Raw genomic sequence first — 19974 nt, forward strand, 5'->3', positions numbered from 1 at the left:
TGTCAGCCAATTGAAAAGTATGTTCATGTAATGAACATTATATATATAATATATATTAGTTCTCAGTCTGGGATCCTTCTCAATGAATTTCAAGCTTTTAGTTTGTCTGTGTTGTTGAGTCTGGTGTCTCTCATCTTCCTCTTGACCATAATCCATAGATTCTATATGAGCTTTAAGTCTGGTCCAAGCAATTAAACACAGTGACACCATGGTCAATACAATCAATAAACCACGGTTTAATTACAAAATCAGTATCTTTATAAAGCTTTTCAGCAGAGAGAATGATGAAGTGCTCTAAAATGTTCTAGATGGCTACGCTGACTTTTGACTAAATGAAACACGTGGGACTACATACAACTTGGATTAGTGCCTCTCCACTCTTCCTCCAGACTTTGGATCACTGAGCAAAGTCCCGTTCATTTTGATTGCCTCTGGTTCAGAAGTGGCTTAAGACAAGAAATGCAACAGTTGAGGCCATGTCCTGGATACACCTGTGTGTGGAGTGGCTCTTAAAGCACTGATTCCAGGTTCCAATCTCTCCCAAGCTCTTATATGGACTTTGTGTCACAAGCCACTATAAGCTGAAGTTAACTATGTTGCTTGTATGTGGACTCACTTTCTCTACCACACTTTTTCCTTCCACTTAACGTTCCATTATTATTTAGATACTGCTCGGTGAAAACTAGGCTTCTTTAGCAATGACCGTGTGTGGCATATGCTCCTTGTTGTGAAGTCTACAGTCTTTCCCATGACTGTGAAACTCATAAAGTAACATTCCTGTATTAAGAATAATTAATCATTGTTCTTATATAATTATCAAATTTTTGGAGGAAGTGAATTTTGGATTTTCATTAGCTGTAAACAGCAACAATCAGCATTAAAGAGAGAAATTACAGAATACATCAAACTTGTAAATTCTATTCAGATCCAGCTGCATGAACCAGGTTGTATTTCCTCCTAATATTAGCTTTTAGTGACACACAGCTAAGCAGGTGCATAGATAAAGGCGGCAAACACACTAACAGAATCCTAAAGGCATCACTTGCTGGGTATGAACTATAGTCTTCTTCAGCTCACATTATGGCCGATGTGACGATCAACTGGAGTGACAGCAGCTTTCTAGGAGCATCATCTGCAGCAGATAAGACAAGTTGTAGCCTGAGAACAAACACAGTGCACACACACACAGTGTATCTGCACAATAAGCACTACCGCTGTTCACGTTAATCATCCAGGTATGGTTTATTGTTCTAGAAGGTGCACTGACACAACACAGAGCATGGAGAAATGTGAGCATAACAGAAAATCTGCAGCGACCATAATGTTTCTAATTAAAAAAAGAATGTTAATAAAGCTGGCAATTTACAATGTTTTCACCATGTTTGGTGAAGAGAAAAGGGTAGCATCTACAGTGGAGACATGTTTATAATGCGCAAGTTCTGAGAATCAGCTCATAATGATAAAGAAGTGATAAATGATAAGGTCTGTAACTATAAAGATGTAAACCAGTCACAGTAGAAATCATAAAATCAGCTTTAAACCTGTATGGCAAATCAGTAAATGTGTTGCTCCAGCATTCGGACTAATATTTTGACTGGCAAGCGATTGACACAGTTGGACATAATCAAGATTTCTACATGTTTGCAGTTTACTTAACAAAACATCCTTAAGGATATTTTTTACAAGACAAATGTCACACAGACTTTTCATTGTATTAAATATATCAGAATTATCCTAATCCAACATGCACAAAATGCAGGGTTGAAGACTAGAGGACAGAGTTTCCTCCGACAATCATAAAAATATCTTTAAACTGTAAAAGGGCCGTTTATAAATACGCGTTTGAGGCCTTCCCAGGTTCCAGTAGAGAAGCCTCTACTTCTGAGCCTTTTCTCTGCACTAATATATTAAATAATTCAGGCTATGACTAAAATCAACAACAAACATCCCCTTTTTCTGAGTATTTTTCCTTTGCATAGTGTCAAATAATGCTGCCGTTCATTGGCTGGTTTTCAGATTTCGTTTTTTTTCAAAGCAAAGCCACACAGTTTCACGTCAGTCAGTCTGTGGGCTTCATGAGGAATGAGCAAAGTCTCAGAGAAACACAAAATGGGAAGATGACATAAGCCTGTGTCAATAATGAGGTCTTCCTGACACAGGGTCAATGTAGTGAAGATATTATGAGACGGAGTGGAAAAGCGACAGCTTTGTAGTGAATTATTACCCGGTACCATCGCACCGCTCCCTGCACAAAATGACTCACAGTCAATGAGATAAAGAGGGAAAACATCACACTTGTGATCTCAAACTCCAAACATGATTAAAGATTTGTAAAGAAAGGCATTGGATTTCACTGTATGGCGGATGGAAAAAGTCTACCCACCTGAGACTTTCAGAAGTATTTCCACTTTTAAAGTGACATAAATGGAAAATAAACTGAAAACAAATGCATCTCTTAGAGAGAAATATGTAAAACCAATAAATAGCTACAAAAGCCTGATTTGCACACCCTTAAACTAATACTTGCCATCAGTTATAGTGAATCTTAAATAAAGTTCAGCTGTCCTATTTATCATTTTCTCTTTTGCATCTTTTAGCTAAAGTCCAGGTTCCAAAAGGTATCAGACAGGAGAAGGGTACAAAAAAACCCTCAGCATAATCTATATACCATTTAACAGTTATGACAGCCAATAATTGAAAAAAATGTCAACCAGCAGGGACCTTACTAAAATTCGATGTGGAGACTGCCAAGAGCCTGAGACTGGAGGAGCTCCAGGGATTTCTGGTTAGCACTAGTTTTTCCTCTACATCCGACAACAGTCACCTGAAGCTGAGGCAAGGTTTTACTGTTCAGCATCATTTTTTCATCAAAATCCACAAATACTGACAACGCCACAAAAGAATTAAGGATTAAATCTGACAGAAAATCTTTGGAGTCTCCTGTAGATGCCTGAGAAGATATGTGCTCACAATCTGACAGATTTGGAGAACTTTTGGCAGGTAGAGGAGGCAAATATTACCAAGTCATGATGTAGCATGCTAATAGTCACCAAATAAGACGGGATGCTAAAACTGTATTGAATGATGCTTTAACAGAGTATTAGTTTAAGGGTGTGAACACTTTTGCAGCCAGGTTATTGCAGCTTTTAACATTTTTTACATATTTCCCTCTAGCAGATTTATTTGTTTTTTAGTTGAGTTGTAAAGTTTATCTGTAACATTAAAGGTGGAAAACAATTGAAATAATTGATCATTGTTTCATTTGTATACATCACAGAAACCTGCCATTTTAACACGGGTTTGTAGAAAGATACGATCCACTGCACGAGTGTTCGGGAGCTCGCTGAGCACAGTCCGTCTGCACAGCTCCTCAACGCTTTCCCGTCTATTTGGGCCAGTCCACTGAGGCAAAGAACGGGTGGGACTTGATGTCATCAACTCCTCCCACGCCAGCTCCCAGTCTCTCCATTGCGTTGTACTGGAGCAGCTGAACCATAACAGACATGCAGGTATTAGTGCAAGAAAAAACAGCATTTAGAGAGTGCTGATGAACAGGGAAAAAAAAGCAATGAAAACTAATAAGGAAAAGATAAAATTTTTGCAAAAAACAAAAAGAAACAACAAAGCAAAAACAAAATGTACTTTTATCAAAGATAAGTTCTTATTATTTACAACTTGGGGATTTAAAAAAAAGAAACATTAAATAGAAACTACACCTTTATAGCACCTCCACACATCATTTATGTCAGATTTATTGTGCATTAAGCAGAGGGAAATCCAAGCTAACCCCATTAATGTACATCTAAAGATTAGCAGTTGTGAGGATTTGCAATTAGCTTTAAGACAACAGCGTGGTGCCAGCACTGCTATTAAGGACATGTCCATCAGGAGTAGACTATGTTTATTTATCTCCCATAATCTGTCTGGAAACATACATACACTGATGATCATTTAAGGTCGTTTTTTTGTTTTTTAAACAAAAGGCATTAACATCATTTCTTTGTTGTAATAATATAATGTTTCCATTTGTTTTTCTGCCATTTAATGTAGTTTTTAAGGTCATCCAGGAAAGGCCTGTTAATATAAATAAATAAAAACATATGTACAATGCTGACATTAGGATAATCTGGTGACTGCAGAGACCACTGGAGTATATAAAACACTTTGAGTTGATTTGAGCTTTGTGACATTATCCGGATGGAAGTAGAACAATACTCAGGGAGGCTGTGGTGTTCAAATTATTTTCAATCAATGCTAATTGGTCCAAAATGTGCCAAGAACATATTCTCCACACCATGACGCCACCCCCAGCAAGAGCTGTTTGTGGTGGTTGGTGCAGGATGGGTCCGGGGCTTTCAGGTCGTTTACAGCAAATTCTGACCCCCACCGTTCAAATGGTGCAGTTGAAATGGAGACTCACTGAACCAGGCATAATTTTTCAATTCTGTCATTGTCCAATTTGGTGAGCATTCCCTGGTTGTAACGAGTGGTTATTGGGCCTTTTTTATAGTCTTGGACTAGTCTGCCAATTCTCTTGACCTTCTGGTATAGGTGAAGGCAGTTAGGTGCATTTTTATCCACACTGCTGCCACTCAGTGGATGTTTTCTCCTTTTTCGAACCATTCCCTGTAAAACTGAGGGATGACTCTATGAAAAAAAATCCCAGTAGACCAGCAAAAACACCTACGCCACGTTTCTTAACCATTCTGATGCTCAGTTTGAACTTCAGCAAGTCTAGATGCCTAAATGCATTAAGTTGCTGCCATGCAATTAGCTGATTTGCTATTTGTGTTAAGCAACTTAACATTTGTACCTAATAAAGGGGCAAGTGTAGATTCAAATTTCACCCCAAACCAATAAAAATGACAATAAAATCAATTATCAGTGTTGGGAATCCCTCATTTTGTGAAGGTGTGGCCTCTCACCTGCTCCAGCAGAGATCTGGCCTCCTCTGAAACACACTCTGGGATGTTGAGAGCTGTGTGACGGCCAATTCCTGCTGGGTGGCAGCTCAGCAGAGACTGTGCACAGGGTAGGAGGAGGAGTGGAAAGAAGAGAGGCAGATAACCATCAATGTAAAACACAGAATGGTCCGACACCCGCAGAGTCTAAGTCAGCAGTAAAGCATCGGAGCTGGACAGACAGGAGGAGACCACAGAGTCAGAGCACCTGAAACAACACTGATCACACAAACAGCAAGTTAATGATCTCACTGCTGTTGCTCTTTCTTGGAACTGTTGTGGGAGCCAGGCAGATGGAAAGTCACAGAAAATATAAAAACATTGTTGTTTTTGGTCAGGTTGTACTTCATTCATGCAGAACATTTTAAGTTGTTTTTCAAAGTCAAACACGACCAAGTCAAATTGGAAGTTTGACCTTTTAGCTGCAGAATATGGACCATTTGTATCAATAATTGCCTATAATAATTTATTTCCGCTTCAAACAAAAAAAAAAAAAAAGAAAACAGAAATGCTGGAACACGGCAGCAAGTAAAAGCCATGAATTGCGAGTATCATTCCTAAAAGTTAGGGCAGTTGCCTCTCTGCCTCCCGTGAAAGATGCTCGAGGACTTCTGGCTGGGTTCCTACCAACGGTTCGGACTGCTTTAGGCGAGATCTTATCCTGCAAGGATCAAGAGACACCGTGTGCGCCTGTGTGTGTTCTTGCCAAGGCTGCACATAGGCATAATCATCAAAGGAGACATCTGTGTGGTGGGGTTTCTTTCCTTTTTTTTCCACCCAGGTTAGTAAGTGTGTATTGTTAAACATAATAACATTAACCCAACATGGACAGAAGATACGTAAGCAAACTCGAGCACAATTAGAATTTATTCAAATTAGGTAGACAATGAAAGATAGAAGAGAGACAGCACCTGCACTCAATGACTGCACTTGATACTCTGGATTTATTTGTTCTCCATAGCAGACATTATAGTTGGAATCTGATAAATATGTACAGTGCCTTGCAGAAGTATTCACACTCCTTGAACATTTCCACATTTTGACACATTACAAACACCAATTTCGATGTATTTTAGTAAGATTGTATGTAATCCAATACACAAAGTGTTGAATAATTGTGAAGCGGTTGGAAAAGCATACATGGTTTTCAAAGTTGTTTTTATATTTAAAAATCTGAAAAGTGTGATGTGCATTTGTATTCACCACCCTTCCTCCCCTCAATGAAGACTTTTCAGAACCACCTGCCTCTGCAGTTACAGTTACAAGTCTTTTGCGGTATGCCTACCAGCCTGCTCAAACTGTATATATTCCTATATGTATAACTGGATAGATTCTTATTTGAATTTCAGTCTGGACTTTGACTAGGCCATTCCAACACATTAACATGCTTCGATCTAAGGACCGATTGTAGCTCCGGGTGTATGTGGGTTCGTTGTCCTGCAGGAAGGTGAACCTTCGCCTAAGTCTCAAGTTTTTTGAAGCTGTAAACAGGTTTTATTCCAGTTTTGCCCTGAATTCAGTTCCATCCATTATCCCATCAACTCTCGCCTGCTTTAATGCCCTACTCATGAAAAGCATCCCAACAGCATGACGCTGCCACCACCGTGTTTCACTGTGGGGATAGCATGTTCATGGTAATGTGCAGTGTTAGTTTTCAGTCATACAAGGTGATTTGCATGAAGGGTAAAAAATTAGGATCTGTCACATCTAACAAGGGAACTTCTTTCACATGTTTGTTGTGTCTCCTACATCAACGGTTTTGAACCCTGAGAAACTCTGGCTACTTTTCTATAAAAGGCCACAACAAATAGTTGACAGAATCTCCCACCTGAGCTGCCGATCAATGCAAAGAGTGCATCACTCCTCCAGGGTCACCATGACCCTTTTGTCTGCTTCCCTGATTAGCAGGGGTCCAACAGTACACACATTTTTTTTGAAAATACCCGCTACAGCCCTGTCAGTTCGGCAACGAACGAATGCAGCGCTCTTTTATACCCGAACTCATGCAGAATGTTCATATGTAGAACAAAACAGAGAGGACTCCCCTAGCCATCACTAAACTCTGCTACTTGGGAACATTAAGGTTTCTCGTTAAGCTACATTGGATAAAACCTAAACTTTTTGTCAGTGTATACATCTTTCAACAGCAATAGGCTTATGTGCCTCGCTCTGCAGTTAAATGAATTACTCACCTGAAAAATGTCAATCTAAATGTAAACACCATTAGTGCTGGAGAAAAATTAGTTGATGTCCAAATGGCTATGCTGCATTCAGGTACAGCTGGGACACTAGGTTGTTGAAATATCAAAACAACTCTAAAGTGATTTAAACTCTTTATTTTCAAATATGGGCGCTGTCTTATATAAATCTTTCAAAACATTAACACTAACCTTTTTTAAGAGGTTATAAGACGATGCTTTTTATCCAGGCATTGTCTCTGCCTCTTTATTCTACTTTTTTCATTGACAAAAATACAACCAAATCTCCAGTTAGAGCTTTTCTTGACAACGTACCGAAAAAGTACCAAATAGCGACTTTAAATCCAGAATACATACCAAACCGTGGTTTTTGTGTACCGTTACGCACCCCTGCTGATTAATGTTTTCCTTGGCCAGCCTGTCAGTTCAGGTGGTTGGACTCTCTTGGTAGGTTTGTAGTTGTGTCATACTGTTTTTACATGATACATTGAACAGTGCTCAGTAATATGCCTAAGGCTGTTTTCTAACCTCATCTGCCTCAAACGTCCTCACAACTATATCTCTGATTTTTCTGTTGTTCCTTGTTCTTCCTGATGCTGTTTGTTAGAAGTGTAGTGAGACCTTCACAGAACAGCTCTCTTCACATCTTTATAATGTGATTAAACCCACGCAGGTGGACTCTCTTCACAAATGAAGAGAAGGAGGTGACGTCTGAAGTCACATGGCTGCACTGGCTTTTATTTAGGGGTTCCAGAGTAAATGGGGCTGAAATCTCAGTAAAACACATTGAAGTTTGTTGCTGACAAAAAGAACAGAAGTTAAAAGGGGTGTGAATTCTTTAGCACTACACTGTATTTATGGATATGTTTCCCTTCCTCACAAGCCCATCTTGAAAGATGGTCCCTCTGATCCTTCAACAGCCAAGCTGCAGCATCCTGAGAGCTGCCCAGGTCTTCACCTTTCACGCTGATCTGAGGTCAGCGTGCCCTGAGCCCAGCGCTGCTCCAGGAGCCAGCAGAGAGGCCCGGGGAGAGCTGACCCAGTGGCCCAGCAGATGGAGCTCAGGCTGGGGGAGAAAGTCACACTGACACCCCTGGCACTCCCTGAGAACCGGAGTACGAGACTGCAGCCAAGATGCACCTCACACACAAATCTCACCCCCCCAAAAAAAACAGCCAACTCCACCCACTCAAACATACAGACACGCGTGCAGAATCTCTTACTCTCACACTCACACACACACCACCTGGCATGACCATAAAGAGTGTATGAGAGCTGAAAGCCAAGACACCTACAGAAATCCCACAACACCTAAGGAACACAGTCAATACTGTTTTGACTCACCATGCCTGTCAGGAGCTCAAAGAGGATGGCGCCCAAACTCCACCAATCACAGGACGGCGTCTCCACACTGATCCCTCCCACCTCTGAAGACAATGGCAAACGAAGAGACAGAAATAATCAATACAATAACAGGGTAAAAAACAGTTCGTGTTGAGAAAATAGATATTTGATTTAGCTGAAGGCACCAACTGATCCTGAAATGTCTTGTTTACTTTCTGCATTTTCCCTTTTAATTGTTTTAGATTAAACTCTGCTTCTGTCATCTTGAAATACTTGATACATGAATTTATACAATCAGAATAAAATGAGCACCATGGACACAGTCTCTTCTTTTTCTCTCTCTCTTAAACACACACACATACACACACACACACTCCTAGTGCGTGTCTTCATTGAAGGACAATTTGCATAATAAAAAGCAGTTAAATTGAGGAAACCGTCTGTGCTGCAACTTCACACCATCTGCATGACCTGACCCCGAACGCAAACACACACACTCATACAACACACACACCAAGACATGGTAACAGTCGAACACTATATGTGTCATTTTCCTTCTTCATTTTTTAACCTGACCTATGTCTTTAGGTAAGGCTTGTCGTAATTATCTTTTACATACAGGCAGTTCATATTTAAATGTAATAAAAATTCTTAAAAACTGTATTTGCCATCCAAACATAAAAATTAGGAAGGTTTTAATTGAATACATAAATACATTTTAGTAAACGTTTTTGTTTGATCACATTTACTTATTTTTTGTGCTCCATCAACTTTTCATAAATTATCTTACATTGAAATCATAACCCCAGACAGCCAGATCTTTCAAGCACGAGAAGATCAAATATCCTTCCATAGGTAACATAGAAGTCAGACCAGCCACCAATCTGCACTCAGCCTGACAGCCGTCATTACCAAAGGCTGCAGGACTCCACAGCTGAACGATACTAAGAGTGACATTCATTCATAGCTGCTGTATGCTGGCTCCGCTGGGAACCAGATGGCCTCATGTGTTGCTCAGCTTGCCTCTTCTTCACTCTCCAGAGGGATGGGGGGGGGCCTGGTCACCCAGAGGGCCGGGACCCAGGGTCACGGTTGTGTGTGCCCAGGGACCAGGCTCCTCAGCTGGGGGTGCACTTTAGACAAAGACCCCTCGTTTCCTGGAGGCTGCTGGAAAACTCCGGGGCCCTGCACAGCTCTCTTTGCAGCCAAGGTTGGAGAGGGCTACGATACAACTTGAATGTCCCACACGCACACACACACAGACGCACACACACACACATACGCACAGCTAACTGAGCAACCAGTCTTTAGGGCTTCCCAGGACCACTGTTTTGACAGCCAAGGAGAGAAGATCGTCATTGAACGGACCACTGATACCTGTGTGGTTATGAGCTGGAGGGGAGATGCTGGACATACACAAGCGTGTGCGTCTCAGAGCAAGGTCGATGTCATCACAATGGATTAATGTCTAAGGAGCTGCAGGGGGAGCACAGTGGAGCTGGCCACACTTACTTCTCTGTCAGAGCAAGGAAGAGAGCGAACAGGGTGGAGAAAAAGTGGATAGGAAGGGAGGATCACCGGCATCCATAAACCCATTGCTGCAAGTGGGATTCATGGTTTATTACTTAGCACAGTTTCCAGCTTGTGGCCTCTTCTTCTCTTTCCACCCAACAGTGACGTTATCTCCTACTTTGTATCTTAATCACACTCCACCTCATTTCTCATGTGCGCCATAAGGAACTTTCTCTCTTCTCCTCTTAGACAGACTTCCCTAAAAGCTAAACTGACAGCTGTCATAAATAGAGGAAGTAAACTGCATGCAGGTGGGAAGTAATGAAAGCTTTCCCGACACACTTCAAAACAATAGAAAGCATTTCACATAAGATATTAAGAGGTGAAGACACAATAGACAAACACACACAGATTGTTAAAGGTAGTACAACAGAGAAAATAGCACTTTAAAACATAAACTCAAATGGATTCATGGTGTGACTGGCACACATTTTTCTTCTCTTGTGTGTTTTATAGTCCTTCAAAGTAAAATAAATCGGAATTGGTCAAAATCAGAATCAGCAGGTCATACCTGAGAGAAATTTGGAAATTTGTATCAGCCAGGAAAAGTCCATCTCTAGTTAGAGAACAGGAACAGGAAGGGGAAATCTGCATTCCAGATAACAACTGGGACCTAGTTCAAGACAGGAGCCTGAAAACTAAAGACTCTGTCTCTCGGTTCTGGACCAGGAAATTCTGGCAAAAATTATGAGCAATGCACCTGGGGAATGAAGATCTCCTGTGAAATCTAAGGAGAAAAAACTAATGTAATTTCTTGAAGGCTTGTGGTTCTCAAACTGGATGGTTGGTATTTAATACAATTTGTTATTGTTGACCAACAGGAAGGACTAAACCACAGTTTAATTCTGGTTTAACAGCATATGTTTGATTTCTTTATATATCAAAAACTCAATTCCTCTCATTGGGATTCAGACTGAGGCCGTGAACTGCGCAGGTCCTGCCCTTCCAGTTGACAAAAATCCGCCTGCCAGTGATTATTTCTGTTCATGTCTTGTTCTGTTCATACCCATGTCCTGGGTAAGTCTGTGTGTGATGGCTCTTAAAGTTCTGACACCAACCTCAGTCCACGGCCCCAAACTACTCAATTGGGTTCGCTTCACAATCCTCTTAAGGCTGCAGTCATCCCCGTTACCGGATCCATGCCTTGCTACCACACTTTTTCCTTCCAATTAACTTTCCATTAACATGATTGAGTACAATCCTCTGTGGGTTTACCCTCCTAGAGGACGATGTCGGGGACTATGTGCAGGACAACTCAGCCATCTACCCCATGACTGTGTAGGCCATAGCATGTGTATTACATAATATTTCTATTTGAAATGCCTTTTTTTTGCCTTGCGTAATATAACATTTGCTGAAAAATTTTATTTTAGCTTTTCATCAGCTGTAAACCATAATCATCACAAGTAACTGAAATAAATGCTTTAAACATAACACTATGAATTAATCTATATGCATTAACTTTTAATTTTTGAATTGAAATTTCAAAATAAATGAACTTTTCCATGAATTTACAAATGTGCACCTGTGCTTGCTTACTTAACAAACAGGACAGCTTTGCGAATGCCTTGTGACACTGGAAGGATGTGTAAATATAGATTCCTGCCATCTTCAGAGAGAAACCCTATGTTTTAAATTGAAGACCTACATTGATAGAGGAAAATAAAATGTTATTTACTTGTACAACCTAATTAATCACCAATATGTGGGCAAATGTTAGAAAATGTAACAAGAACATTTTTATTTTAAGTTACTAAACAAACTACAAAAAAACTGTTTCATGAAGAGCAGGATTTCAAGGGTTTACAGGAAATAGTGAAACTCTGGGTCTTGTAGTTTTGTCACAACGTAAAATAAAGCCCCTCACTCAGCCAGAATGTACTCATAAGGAAGGAATGCTACCACTGCACTGAATAAACAAATAAATACAATAAAAAGAAGCACCAAATGTCCAAAGATGTAACTAAATGAGCAGAAATAATCAAATAAATTATCTGTTCATAACGACTCGTGTTACATGTCTTCACTGTGAAGTAAGAGTACGTGTAGTTTAAATAATAAAGCAGAAGTCCTGCCAGGTCATGCCTTCCTTGAACAGCCTTTCAAAACAATGAAACGACAGCCGGTGTCAAAAGGGGAACAAAATTTTTATCTTCCATTAGATCATGTTTGGCTGAGTAGGTAAAAGGATCCAAAACAAGGACGATGGAGTCCTCAGTAACTGTTCCCTCAGAGAGGAAGAAAACCAAATTTCCCTTTTCTTAGATGACCAAGACAATCAGTTTCAGCTTTGCTTCCTTATAAACAGAACAATAAACAATTCCCCTTTCTGCTCAAACGAGGTTGTCCTACAGAAAAAAAAGTCAACAGCCTTTTTTCTCCTTATCAGTGAACAAAACATTAGCCATCTGATGTTTATCTGTAATGACACAACAGTGAGAAAATAAATAAGCACAAGTGCAGGATAAACAGATTAATTCCCCGTCGCCATATTTTCCAAGTACACTCCCGTGTTTTTTTGGGTGTGAATGAGTGTGTTTAAAAAAAAAACATGCTGTCTTCCTCCCCCCCCCCACACACACACATATACAAATTGACATAGGTATATATACATATATATATTCACACACACACACACATATACACACAGGGTGCTTCAGTCACAGCAGGCGTCCTGCTTGGTTTCTGGCAAACACTCATAAATCTGTCATCAAGAATGAAGCCATAGCTAGAGCTGACCCTGTCTGGATAAACAGCAATACATAACAAGGGCAGGAGAGACCCACACTCGCTAACCTCAGCATCGGGGTGCGTGTGTGTGTGCGTGTGTTCTCTCCTGTACTTACATATAATGACTGCATGCATGTATGGGAGCATGGACTAAAATATCAGTATGGGAAAGGCATTGTTTCTGCGATGTGGCGTCATAACTGAGTTTAAGGTAAATGTGAACAATGAGAAACGAGATAAAGAGAGGAAGTTGCCTGTGATTCAAGAGAACAGCCAATAAATGTCCAAGTGGTCTTTCAACTTCACAGCATCGCAACACACCCCCTGCTGGGAAATAGTATGCATTACATCCAATAATCCACTGGGGATCAAGCGTAAACTATCAAGATGTTTCACACCTTGTGTAAAGTAGAGTTAGATTTTTGTTCTGCTTAGTGGGGCTGTTTAGATCCACAAAAGGCAGCAGTTTAAAATGGCTGCATTTAGCAATATGATTTCAATTTGTGATGCACGGAAGCTTTCAAAACAAAATGAAAACAAATGTAAATTTAAACTGCATGGATGATACACAGATTTCCATAATGTCCGACATTCAGAGGACAAGCATGCTCAGAATGATACCTATTGAACTCCTTCTTAAAAAGGTATCAGATTAGGAATCTGATGTCATTTTTCATACTATTTATACAGCAGACGTGTCTCTATTTACGACAAGGCACAGGTCAGTTACCAGCCTTTCCTCTCACACCATTTCTAAAGTCCTTTTAATACGATGCCAGAAGAAAACGCTGGAGTGACCCGAGTTTTTTTCCTGCTATATGGAGAATAGGCTGCACCCCACCTGTTTCTGGGTCTTGCTGGTCAGCTGGCTTAAAAAGTCTGCCACGCTTTTCCCTCGCTTACAAGAAAAAGACAAATTTGGCTGCTCAGAAATATTTACAGTTGTAAAAACCGAGACTGTCGTGGTGTGGAAACTCAAAACAGGATCACTTTAATTAAGGTAATGCTGTTTTAAGACTACAGTTGGCAAGCTGCAAGGAAGCTGTTAGGCAGCCAATAGCAGCACTATGGTACTGTAATAAACAATGTTATGTTATTTTAGAAGCAGTAAGAATTAATACGTTAATATATCATTATACATTTTTATTTATTTAGTGTAAATGGAGAAATACTGGTACAACATGGTCTTTTTACTCAAGGTTATATAGTTAGAATCTCAGGCCTATTTACCAACTTGGCTCTAAGCTGCACAATCATAATATACAGGCTCCAAATTTGAGCTTTCCATCGTTCTCAAAATGTTATGTACTGCAGTTAGCGTACCTTCTACTGAAAATAAGGATTTAGCAGTCCTTATGAGAGAAGATGAATAAAACATTATGTAAAAGTGTGTAACAGTGAGTAAGTTTGAAGGTGCTTCACCCAGTTTCCGGTTAGTAGCTGTCAATTCTATGCAATCTAAATAAATCAGTTATTACAATAAGCAGTCCAGTATGCAGACATATGCTCACAGTAATATTATAGTGGGGGAAAAAAGCAACCTGTAGAAGTCAAATGCACGAGCAAACGGGCTCCCACACCCACACAGAAATGCTAAAAAGCGACTCGAAGCTGTAGTCTAGCAGCAGTTTGTTTTAGGCAGCTTTTAAACAGCATGCCAGAGCTGCCACAAGTCAGCTGGGAGCAACACACTACAGCGCTAACTGACTGACTGTAGCCCAACACCGCCCTCTAAAGGACCAAACAAAAACTACAGCAAGAAAAGGTGTCTGAACTAAATAGATTGAATATTCCAAATTTGTAACACTGCCACAGTTTTTGTTATTTTTTAGCTTTTTTGAATAGTCAAGCCACATTAGACAGTATTTAGGAACTTATGAAAAGCTTTTATCCAAAGATCATAATACAGAGAACTAGATCTGTATTAGTTTTTGTACAGAAGGAATGAGTATAGGTGTGCAAACCAGTCAGTCAGTCAGTCATTTTCTACCGCTTATTCCATAGTGGGTCACGGGGGAGCTGGTGCCTATCTCCAGCAGTCTATGGGCGAGAGGCAGGGTACACCCTGGACACATCGCCAGTCCATCGCAGGGCAACACACAAACAACCATACACACACTCATTCATACACCTAAGAGCAATTTAGAGTGACCAATTAACCTAACAGGCATGTCTTTGTACTGTGGGAGGAAGCCAGAGTACCCGGTGAGAACCCACGCATGCACGGGGAGAACATGCAAACTCCATGCAGAAAGACCCCCGGTCGGGAATTGAACCCAGGACCTTCTTGCTGCAAGGCAACAGTGCTACCAACTGTGCCACCGTGCAGCCGGTGTGTGCAAACCAGTTTAGACTGTCTGCAAACCAGTTTAGACATTTTCTCTGAAAATAAAAATCTTAAAGATCATTGAAGTAATTGAACAACTCTGACAGCAACTGGTAACTGTTCCCACTACAGCAAAACAGTGTGTAAGTTCTAGTTTATGTGGTAAATATAGGTTAAACTTTACAGATTCCTCTGTTCAGTTTGAGGCCCATGCAGAGATCATAATTAGCCCGTTTCCCCTTGATCGGTTCTGACCGGTGATCAGCTGGTCAAATACAAAAAGAAATGATTTTATGGACCCAATCAATAAATGCATAAAAAAATGATTCCAACCATTTTAGGTCTAGAAACACATTATGTACTTTGATGCACTTTCTGTGTTTGATAAAAATCAGATAAATGTTTGGGACAGATGCTTTGAAACATAAATGGGAATATTCTTAAGGTTACTTCATTTTCTGATTTTTCCATTTTTATAGGTGAAAATGCATAGAAACTTCAACAATCAAGAGTACCAATAAAAAAAATTTTCTTCATAATAAAGCAAATTCTTTCTTCCTCAGGTTTCCAATGGTGCCATTGTTCCTGACAAAAGTATGCAAAACAAGAAACCTAACCATTATTTTAAAAACTGAATGCTTCAATTTATCAGCATTCATCAGTAGTGTTCATCAGAGTGTCTGGAAAACAAAATGATACGATGAAAAACTAAATCTTTGCTCCATGCTTGAAAGGAATAACCTTGACTGTATTGAGTTTGATGAGTGTGAGAAAGTGGCCAAATTCCAGCCTTATCAGGAAAAAACATACAAAATGGGTCTTATAAAGAATTATTCAAGACAAGTGTTAAAAGGATTTGGGTTTCTCACCTGGTGCACAGTACATATTGGCCACAGCCTCCTTGTCACAGGACTCCTCCACATCACTCCAACTACAAAAGTAGGTAAGCTGCACATGCCCTAAGGAGAGAAGAAAAAACTCAACTTTCCAAACTATTCACAGACATTTGGAGCTCCCTTCCTCCATTCCTTTCTACCCCTCTACATCCCTCTGTGAGCTTTTCAAGCAAACAGCCCTGGCGATTACTCCTGTTTAGCGGCTACCCGTTAACGCTATCATTAGAACTAATGGTGTCATTAGGTAGCCGTAGCCATTAGCCTCAGCTAGCCAGACTGATGCACCACACTAGGCCACTGATGGGCCCTTTAGAACAATAATTACCACCAGGGAAACGAAAACAGCCACTCAGCTAATTAGACGCTTGTTGATAACGAGGCAAAGAGAGATGATTGTAGGAAGACAAAAGAAGTTGTTGAGGGGGAATCTGACATCATACTAAAAGTACGGCAGAGGAGCCTACAGTCTGGTAAACTAGTTCGTGATGAAGTGCTAAAGGCTCACTGTTGGTCCAAGAAAAGTGTAACTTGACTTCAAAGGTTAGAAGTAAGAATCATATCAGCTGAATTATCTGATATTTATGTTTTTTGTTTTTTATAAATCTGTAGTATACAGAGTTTTGCAAACATATTCACGGCCCTTAAACATTTTCACATGTTTTAACCTCTAATTTGATGCATTGTACTGGGATTTTATGTCATACGGCAACACAAAGTAGTGCTTAGTAATAACAAACTTTTGTTTTTTTCACAAATGGAAAACTGAAGGACAGCAGACAGGTCATAGATTAAGGTTTGGGAGAAGGTGAAAGTAGAATAAAGCTGTAAAACATAACCCAAGCCTTGAGCTTCTCACTGATCACTGCTTCATCCATCATCTGAGAACAGAAAGAGTCTGGCACATAAGCAACGATTCACCGCTCAGGTGGCAGAGTCTTTTGTTGTTTACTCTACAAATATGGCATAAGAACAGTAAGAAAAAAATTATTGTAAAAAACAAAAACCATAAGAGGTTCCATTTGAAGTTGGCAACAGGCAATGTGGGAGACACCTGAAACATGTTAAAGAAGATGCTGCGGTCATACTGGACCAAGGTTGACCTTTTTGACCTATAAGCGAAATGCTAAAAAATACCACTGCATATCACCCTGAACACACAATCAATCCTCCTATGAATCATGGTGATGGCAGCACCATGCTGTGGTGGGAGGATAGGAAAAGTAATCAGAATTTTCACATTTTTATTAAAAAAACTTACAAAACATGCATCTTTTGAATTCTACGTCATAAGCACTACCTTGTGTTGGTCTATCGCATAAAATCCAGATGAAATACATTCAGGTTTGTGGCTAAAAGAGACAAAATGTGAATGTATCTGCAAGGCACTGCATTCAGTATCTTGCCCTAATCATCCTCTTATCAAATGCATTACTAGCATGCTTCCAGCATTACACAACCTGCATGTGGCCATCTATGTATTCACATTGTCAGATCAGCATGCAATCTCAACTTAGACAAATGAACAAAACCCTAAGCACAAAAAAGAAAGCTCAAAAAGTCTCTATAAGTAAAGGGAATCAATAACTCATATCTCTAACCTTGATGGTCAAGCAGGATGTTACTGGGATTCAAGTCTCGACAGATGATGCCCTGTTGATGCAGACAGTCCAAGGCCGTCGCTATCTCCACTGCCCAGCATCGCACAAACTCCTCTGGGATATGAGCCTGAGTGGCAGCCAATGACAGTTCGTCTAATTCTGCAAACAACCGTGACACTTCTTTGTCAAAGTCGCTGCTGCCTGTGGCTTTATTGACTCTTGATGATTCCCCATCAAGACCTAATAAATGCTCAACAACTGCACAAGCCTCAGTACCGTTCACGGCTGGGACAGAGGCTATGCTGCTGTCAACGGGGACTGGAGCACAGTCTGTTGTTCCTGTCGTACAGGGTTGGGGTTTCTCACTTAAAACACCAGTTTCAAGATGGTGATCACTGCTTTGGCTGTCATCTTGATCAAAGACTTCGTCAGAGGCCTCAAGTCCAAATGCCAAATTGTCGTCCCATAGAGAAGTACATGCAAGACTAGTGTCACAAGTTGCAGAGGCTGTAGAGAAAGATGAAAGTTCTTGTTCCAGTGGCTGCTCCTCCAGATCCTCAGGTTGGTTATGAAGCTGTAGAACATCAGGCTGGACACACTTTTGAGGTGAGGCTGTAGCCTCAAGGCTAAAACACACCCCTGAAGGTTCTAGTTCCTCCTGTGTAAAGTCTACAGTCCCACTTATTACAGGAAGATTGACCAACAAGTCTGGTGGGTGACCCTCATCTTCGACTACTGCCTCTTTAAATGAGATGACCGGCACCGACTCATTAGACCCCTTATCGCTACAGTCCAACCTCCAAAACTCCAAGCTTGGGCCCTTTACCTCCTGAGCGAGCTCTGGGAGTTCCTCAGTGACCTCGGAACCAAGATCGGATGTGGAAAACTGAGGGGGCTGCTTCTGAGAATGCCAGTGCTCTCCCAAATCGAGGCCAGTAACCTCGCTAGCGCTGTCTTTGCTGTCAATGCGGAAAAACTCCATTGGTGTGTGCTTGGACTGATCCAAAGAGAGAGGCTCGGTGGGGGAACGTAAAGGGCTGTAAACCTCACTATGATCATGACCTTTAATGCGGTTTTGGTCAGTTTCAAGGGTTTGTCCGCTCTTGTCAGAAAATTCACTGAAGAAGCCAAGTTCCTGAGAGCCCCCCGTAGAAGAAAGGCTGTCATTGCTGAGGAGTGAACGACTATATGAAGATGCTGTTGCGGTTGCATTAGGCACCTCCAGAGAGAGCATTTCCTGCTCGCTCTTCTCATCACCTTCTTCTTCAAGTGCATCTGGTTCTACTTTTTCTTGCTCATACTCATTGCAAAGAGTCAAATAGCTGTTTGTGCACTCCTCCTCGGAAGTAGCCCCAGAGTCACACTGAGCTCCAATTTGTCCGTGGAGCCCTGCGGGCACGGCACTTTTAACAGGATACACACAGGGGATTTCTCCTTCTTTCTGGGGGTCAAAAGCAGGATCTGAACCAGCATTAGGCTCTGAATCACAACTGGCAGAATCTACATCCAGCTGTGGTATTTTATGGTGCGGAGAATGTACAGCCGTTGTGTGGCTCTTTTGGATGAAAGGAATGTCATAGCTCTCCTCTGCACTGGAATTACAAAGGTACTTCCCTATGTGAGACCACAGCCTCCCACCTAAAGAGAAATGAAGCACAGAGTTACAATAAAGAAATAGGGAGTAGACAGCAGGATAGAAGAACTAATAAGGCTGGAAGAATGTCCCAATTAAAAACAGTTACAGCTATCCTCCACTAAATACAAACTTCCCAAAACAAATTCATTAACTCAACAAGATCAATATTACTCTACATTTTCAATTTTGAATCAGAGCTCCTTCTTATTAAAGAAATTAGAATCATCATATTCATATTTCGGCTTTAAGGCGTTACTTTGTGTATTTTCCACACACAATATAAGCTCTGATTTCATAAACATGCCTGCATTGGTTTTGGAAGTAAATCAATGTCCTAATGTGTTGTTTAATTGGTTTCAAAATGCGAGCATCCATCATGAAATGTGTAAACGTTTTGGTTTGACTGACAATGAAATCTTATAATGATGACCTTTTGGTCAGACCTAGACTTTTCACATTATCTTTTCTTCCTGTAACTCTGCAAATCTGAAGACTAACCTGCAGTTTACAGGGTAAATATTTACAAAGTTCATGAAATTCATCATTTTCAGACATTACTGTAAAAAGCCCATACATTTCCAGACACAACTTTCTAGAGAAATCGCTCCTTCAGACGTTCATTTAATACAACAGAAAAGTTCTTCCTCAATTTATGGCAGATATTTAAACACCAGACAAGCTTCAACTATGGCACCTGGCAAAAACAGCAACAA

The 19974-nt window shown here is 40.5% G+C and overlaps 1 protein-coding gene across 2 annotated transcripts in view; it reads right to left on the minus strand.

Moving 5' to 3' along the window:
• Positions 1 to 216: 216 nt before the first annotated feature.
• rps6kc1 (ribosomal protein S6 kinase polypeptide 1) overlaps positions 217 to 19974 on the minus strand; it is a 31967-nt gene continuing 12209 nt past the window's right edge. The window contains exons 12-17 of one of the 2 annotated variants that reach the window (XR_007041796.1): positions 17626 to 19263; positions 16001 to 16090; positions 8504 to 8586; positions 4926 to 5021; positions 3286 to 3487; positions 217 to 1132 (exon numbers count right to left, since the gene is read on the minus strand). Coding sequence is in view for 1 of the 2 variants with exons in the window: in XM_047388065.1 (XP_047244021.1) it covers positions 3386 to 3487; positions 4926 to 5021; positions 8504 to 8586; positions 16001 to 16090; positions 17626 to 19263 (2009 nt within the window). In the remaining variant the exon portion in view is untranslated. Of the gene's footprint in view, positions 1133 to 1217; positions 3488 to 4925; positions 5022 to 8503; positions 8587 to 16000; positions 16091 to 17625; positions 19264 to 19974 lie in introns of those variants that run through there. The other variant, XM_047388065.1, reaches the window with a different exon arrangement.

The sequence above is a fragment of the Girardinichthys multiradiatus genome, chromosome 15, assembly GCF_021462225.1.
Source record: "Girardinichthys multiradiatus isolate DD_20200921_A chromosome 15, DD_fGirMul_XY1, whole genome shotgun sequence".
NCBI lineage: Eukaryota > Metazoa > Chordata > Actinopteri > Cyprinodontiformes > Goodeidae > Girardinichthys > Girardinichthys multiradiatus.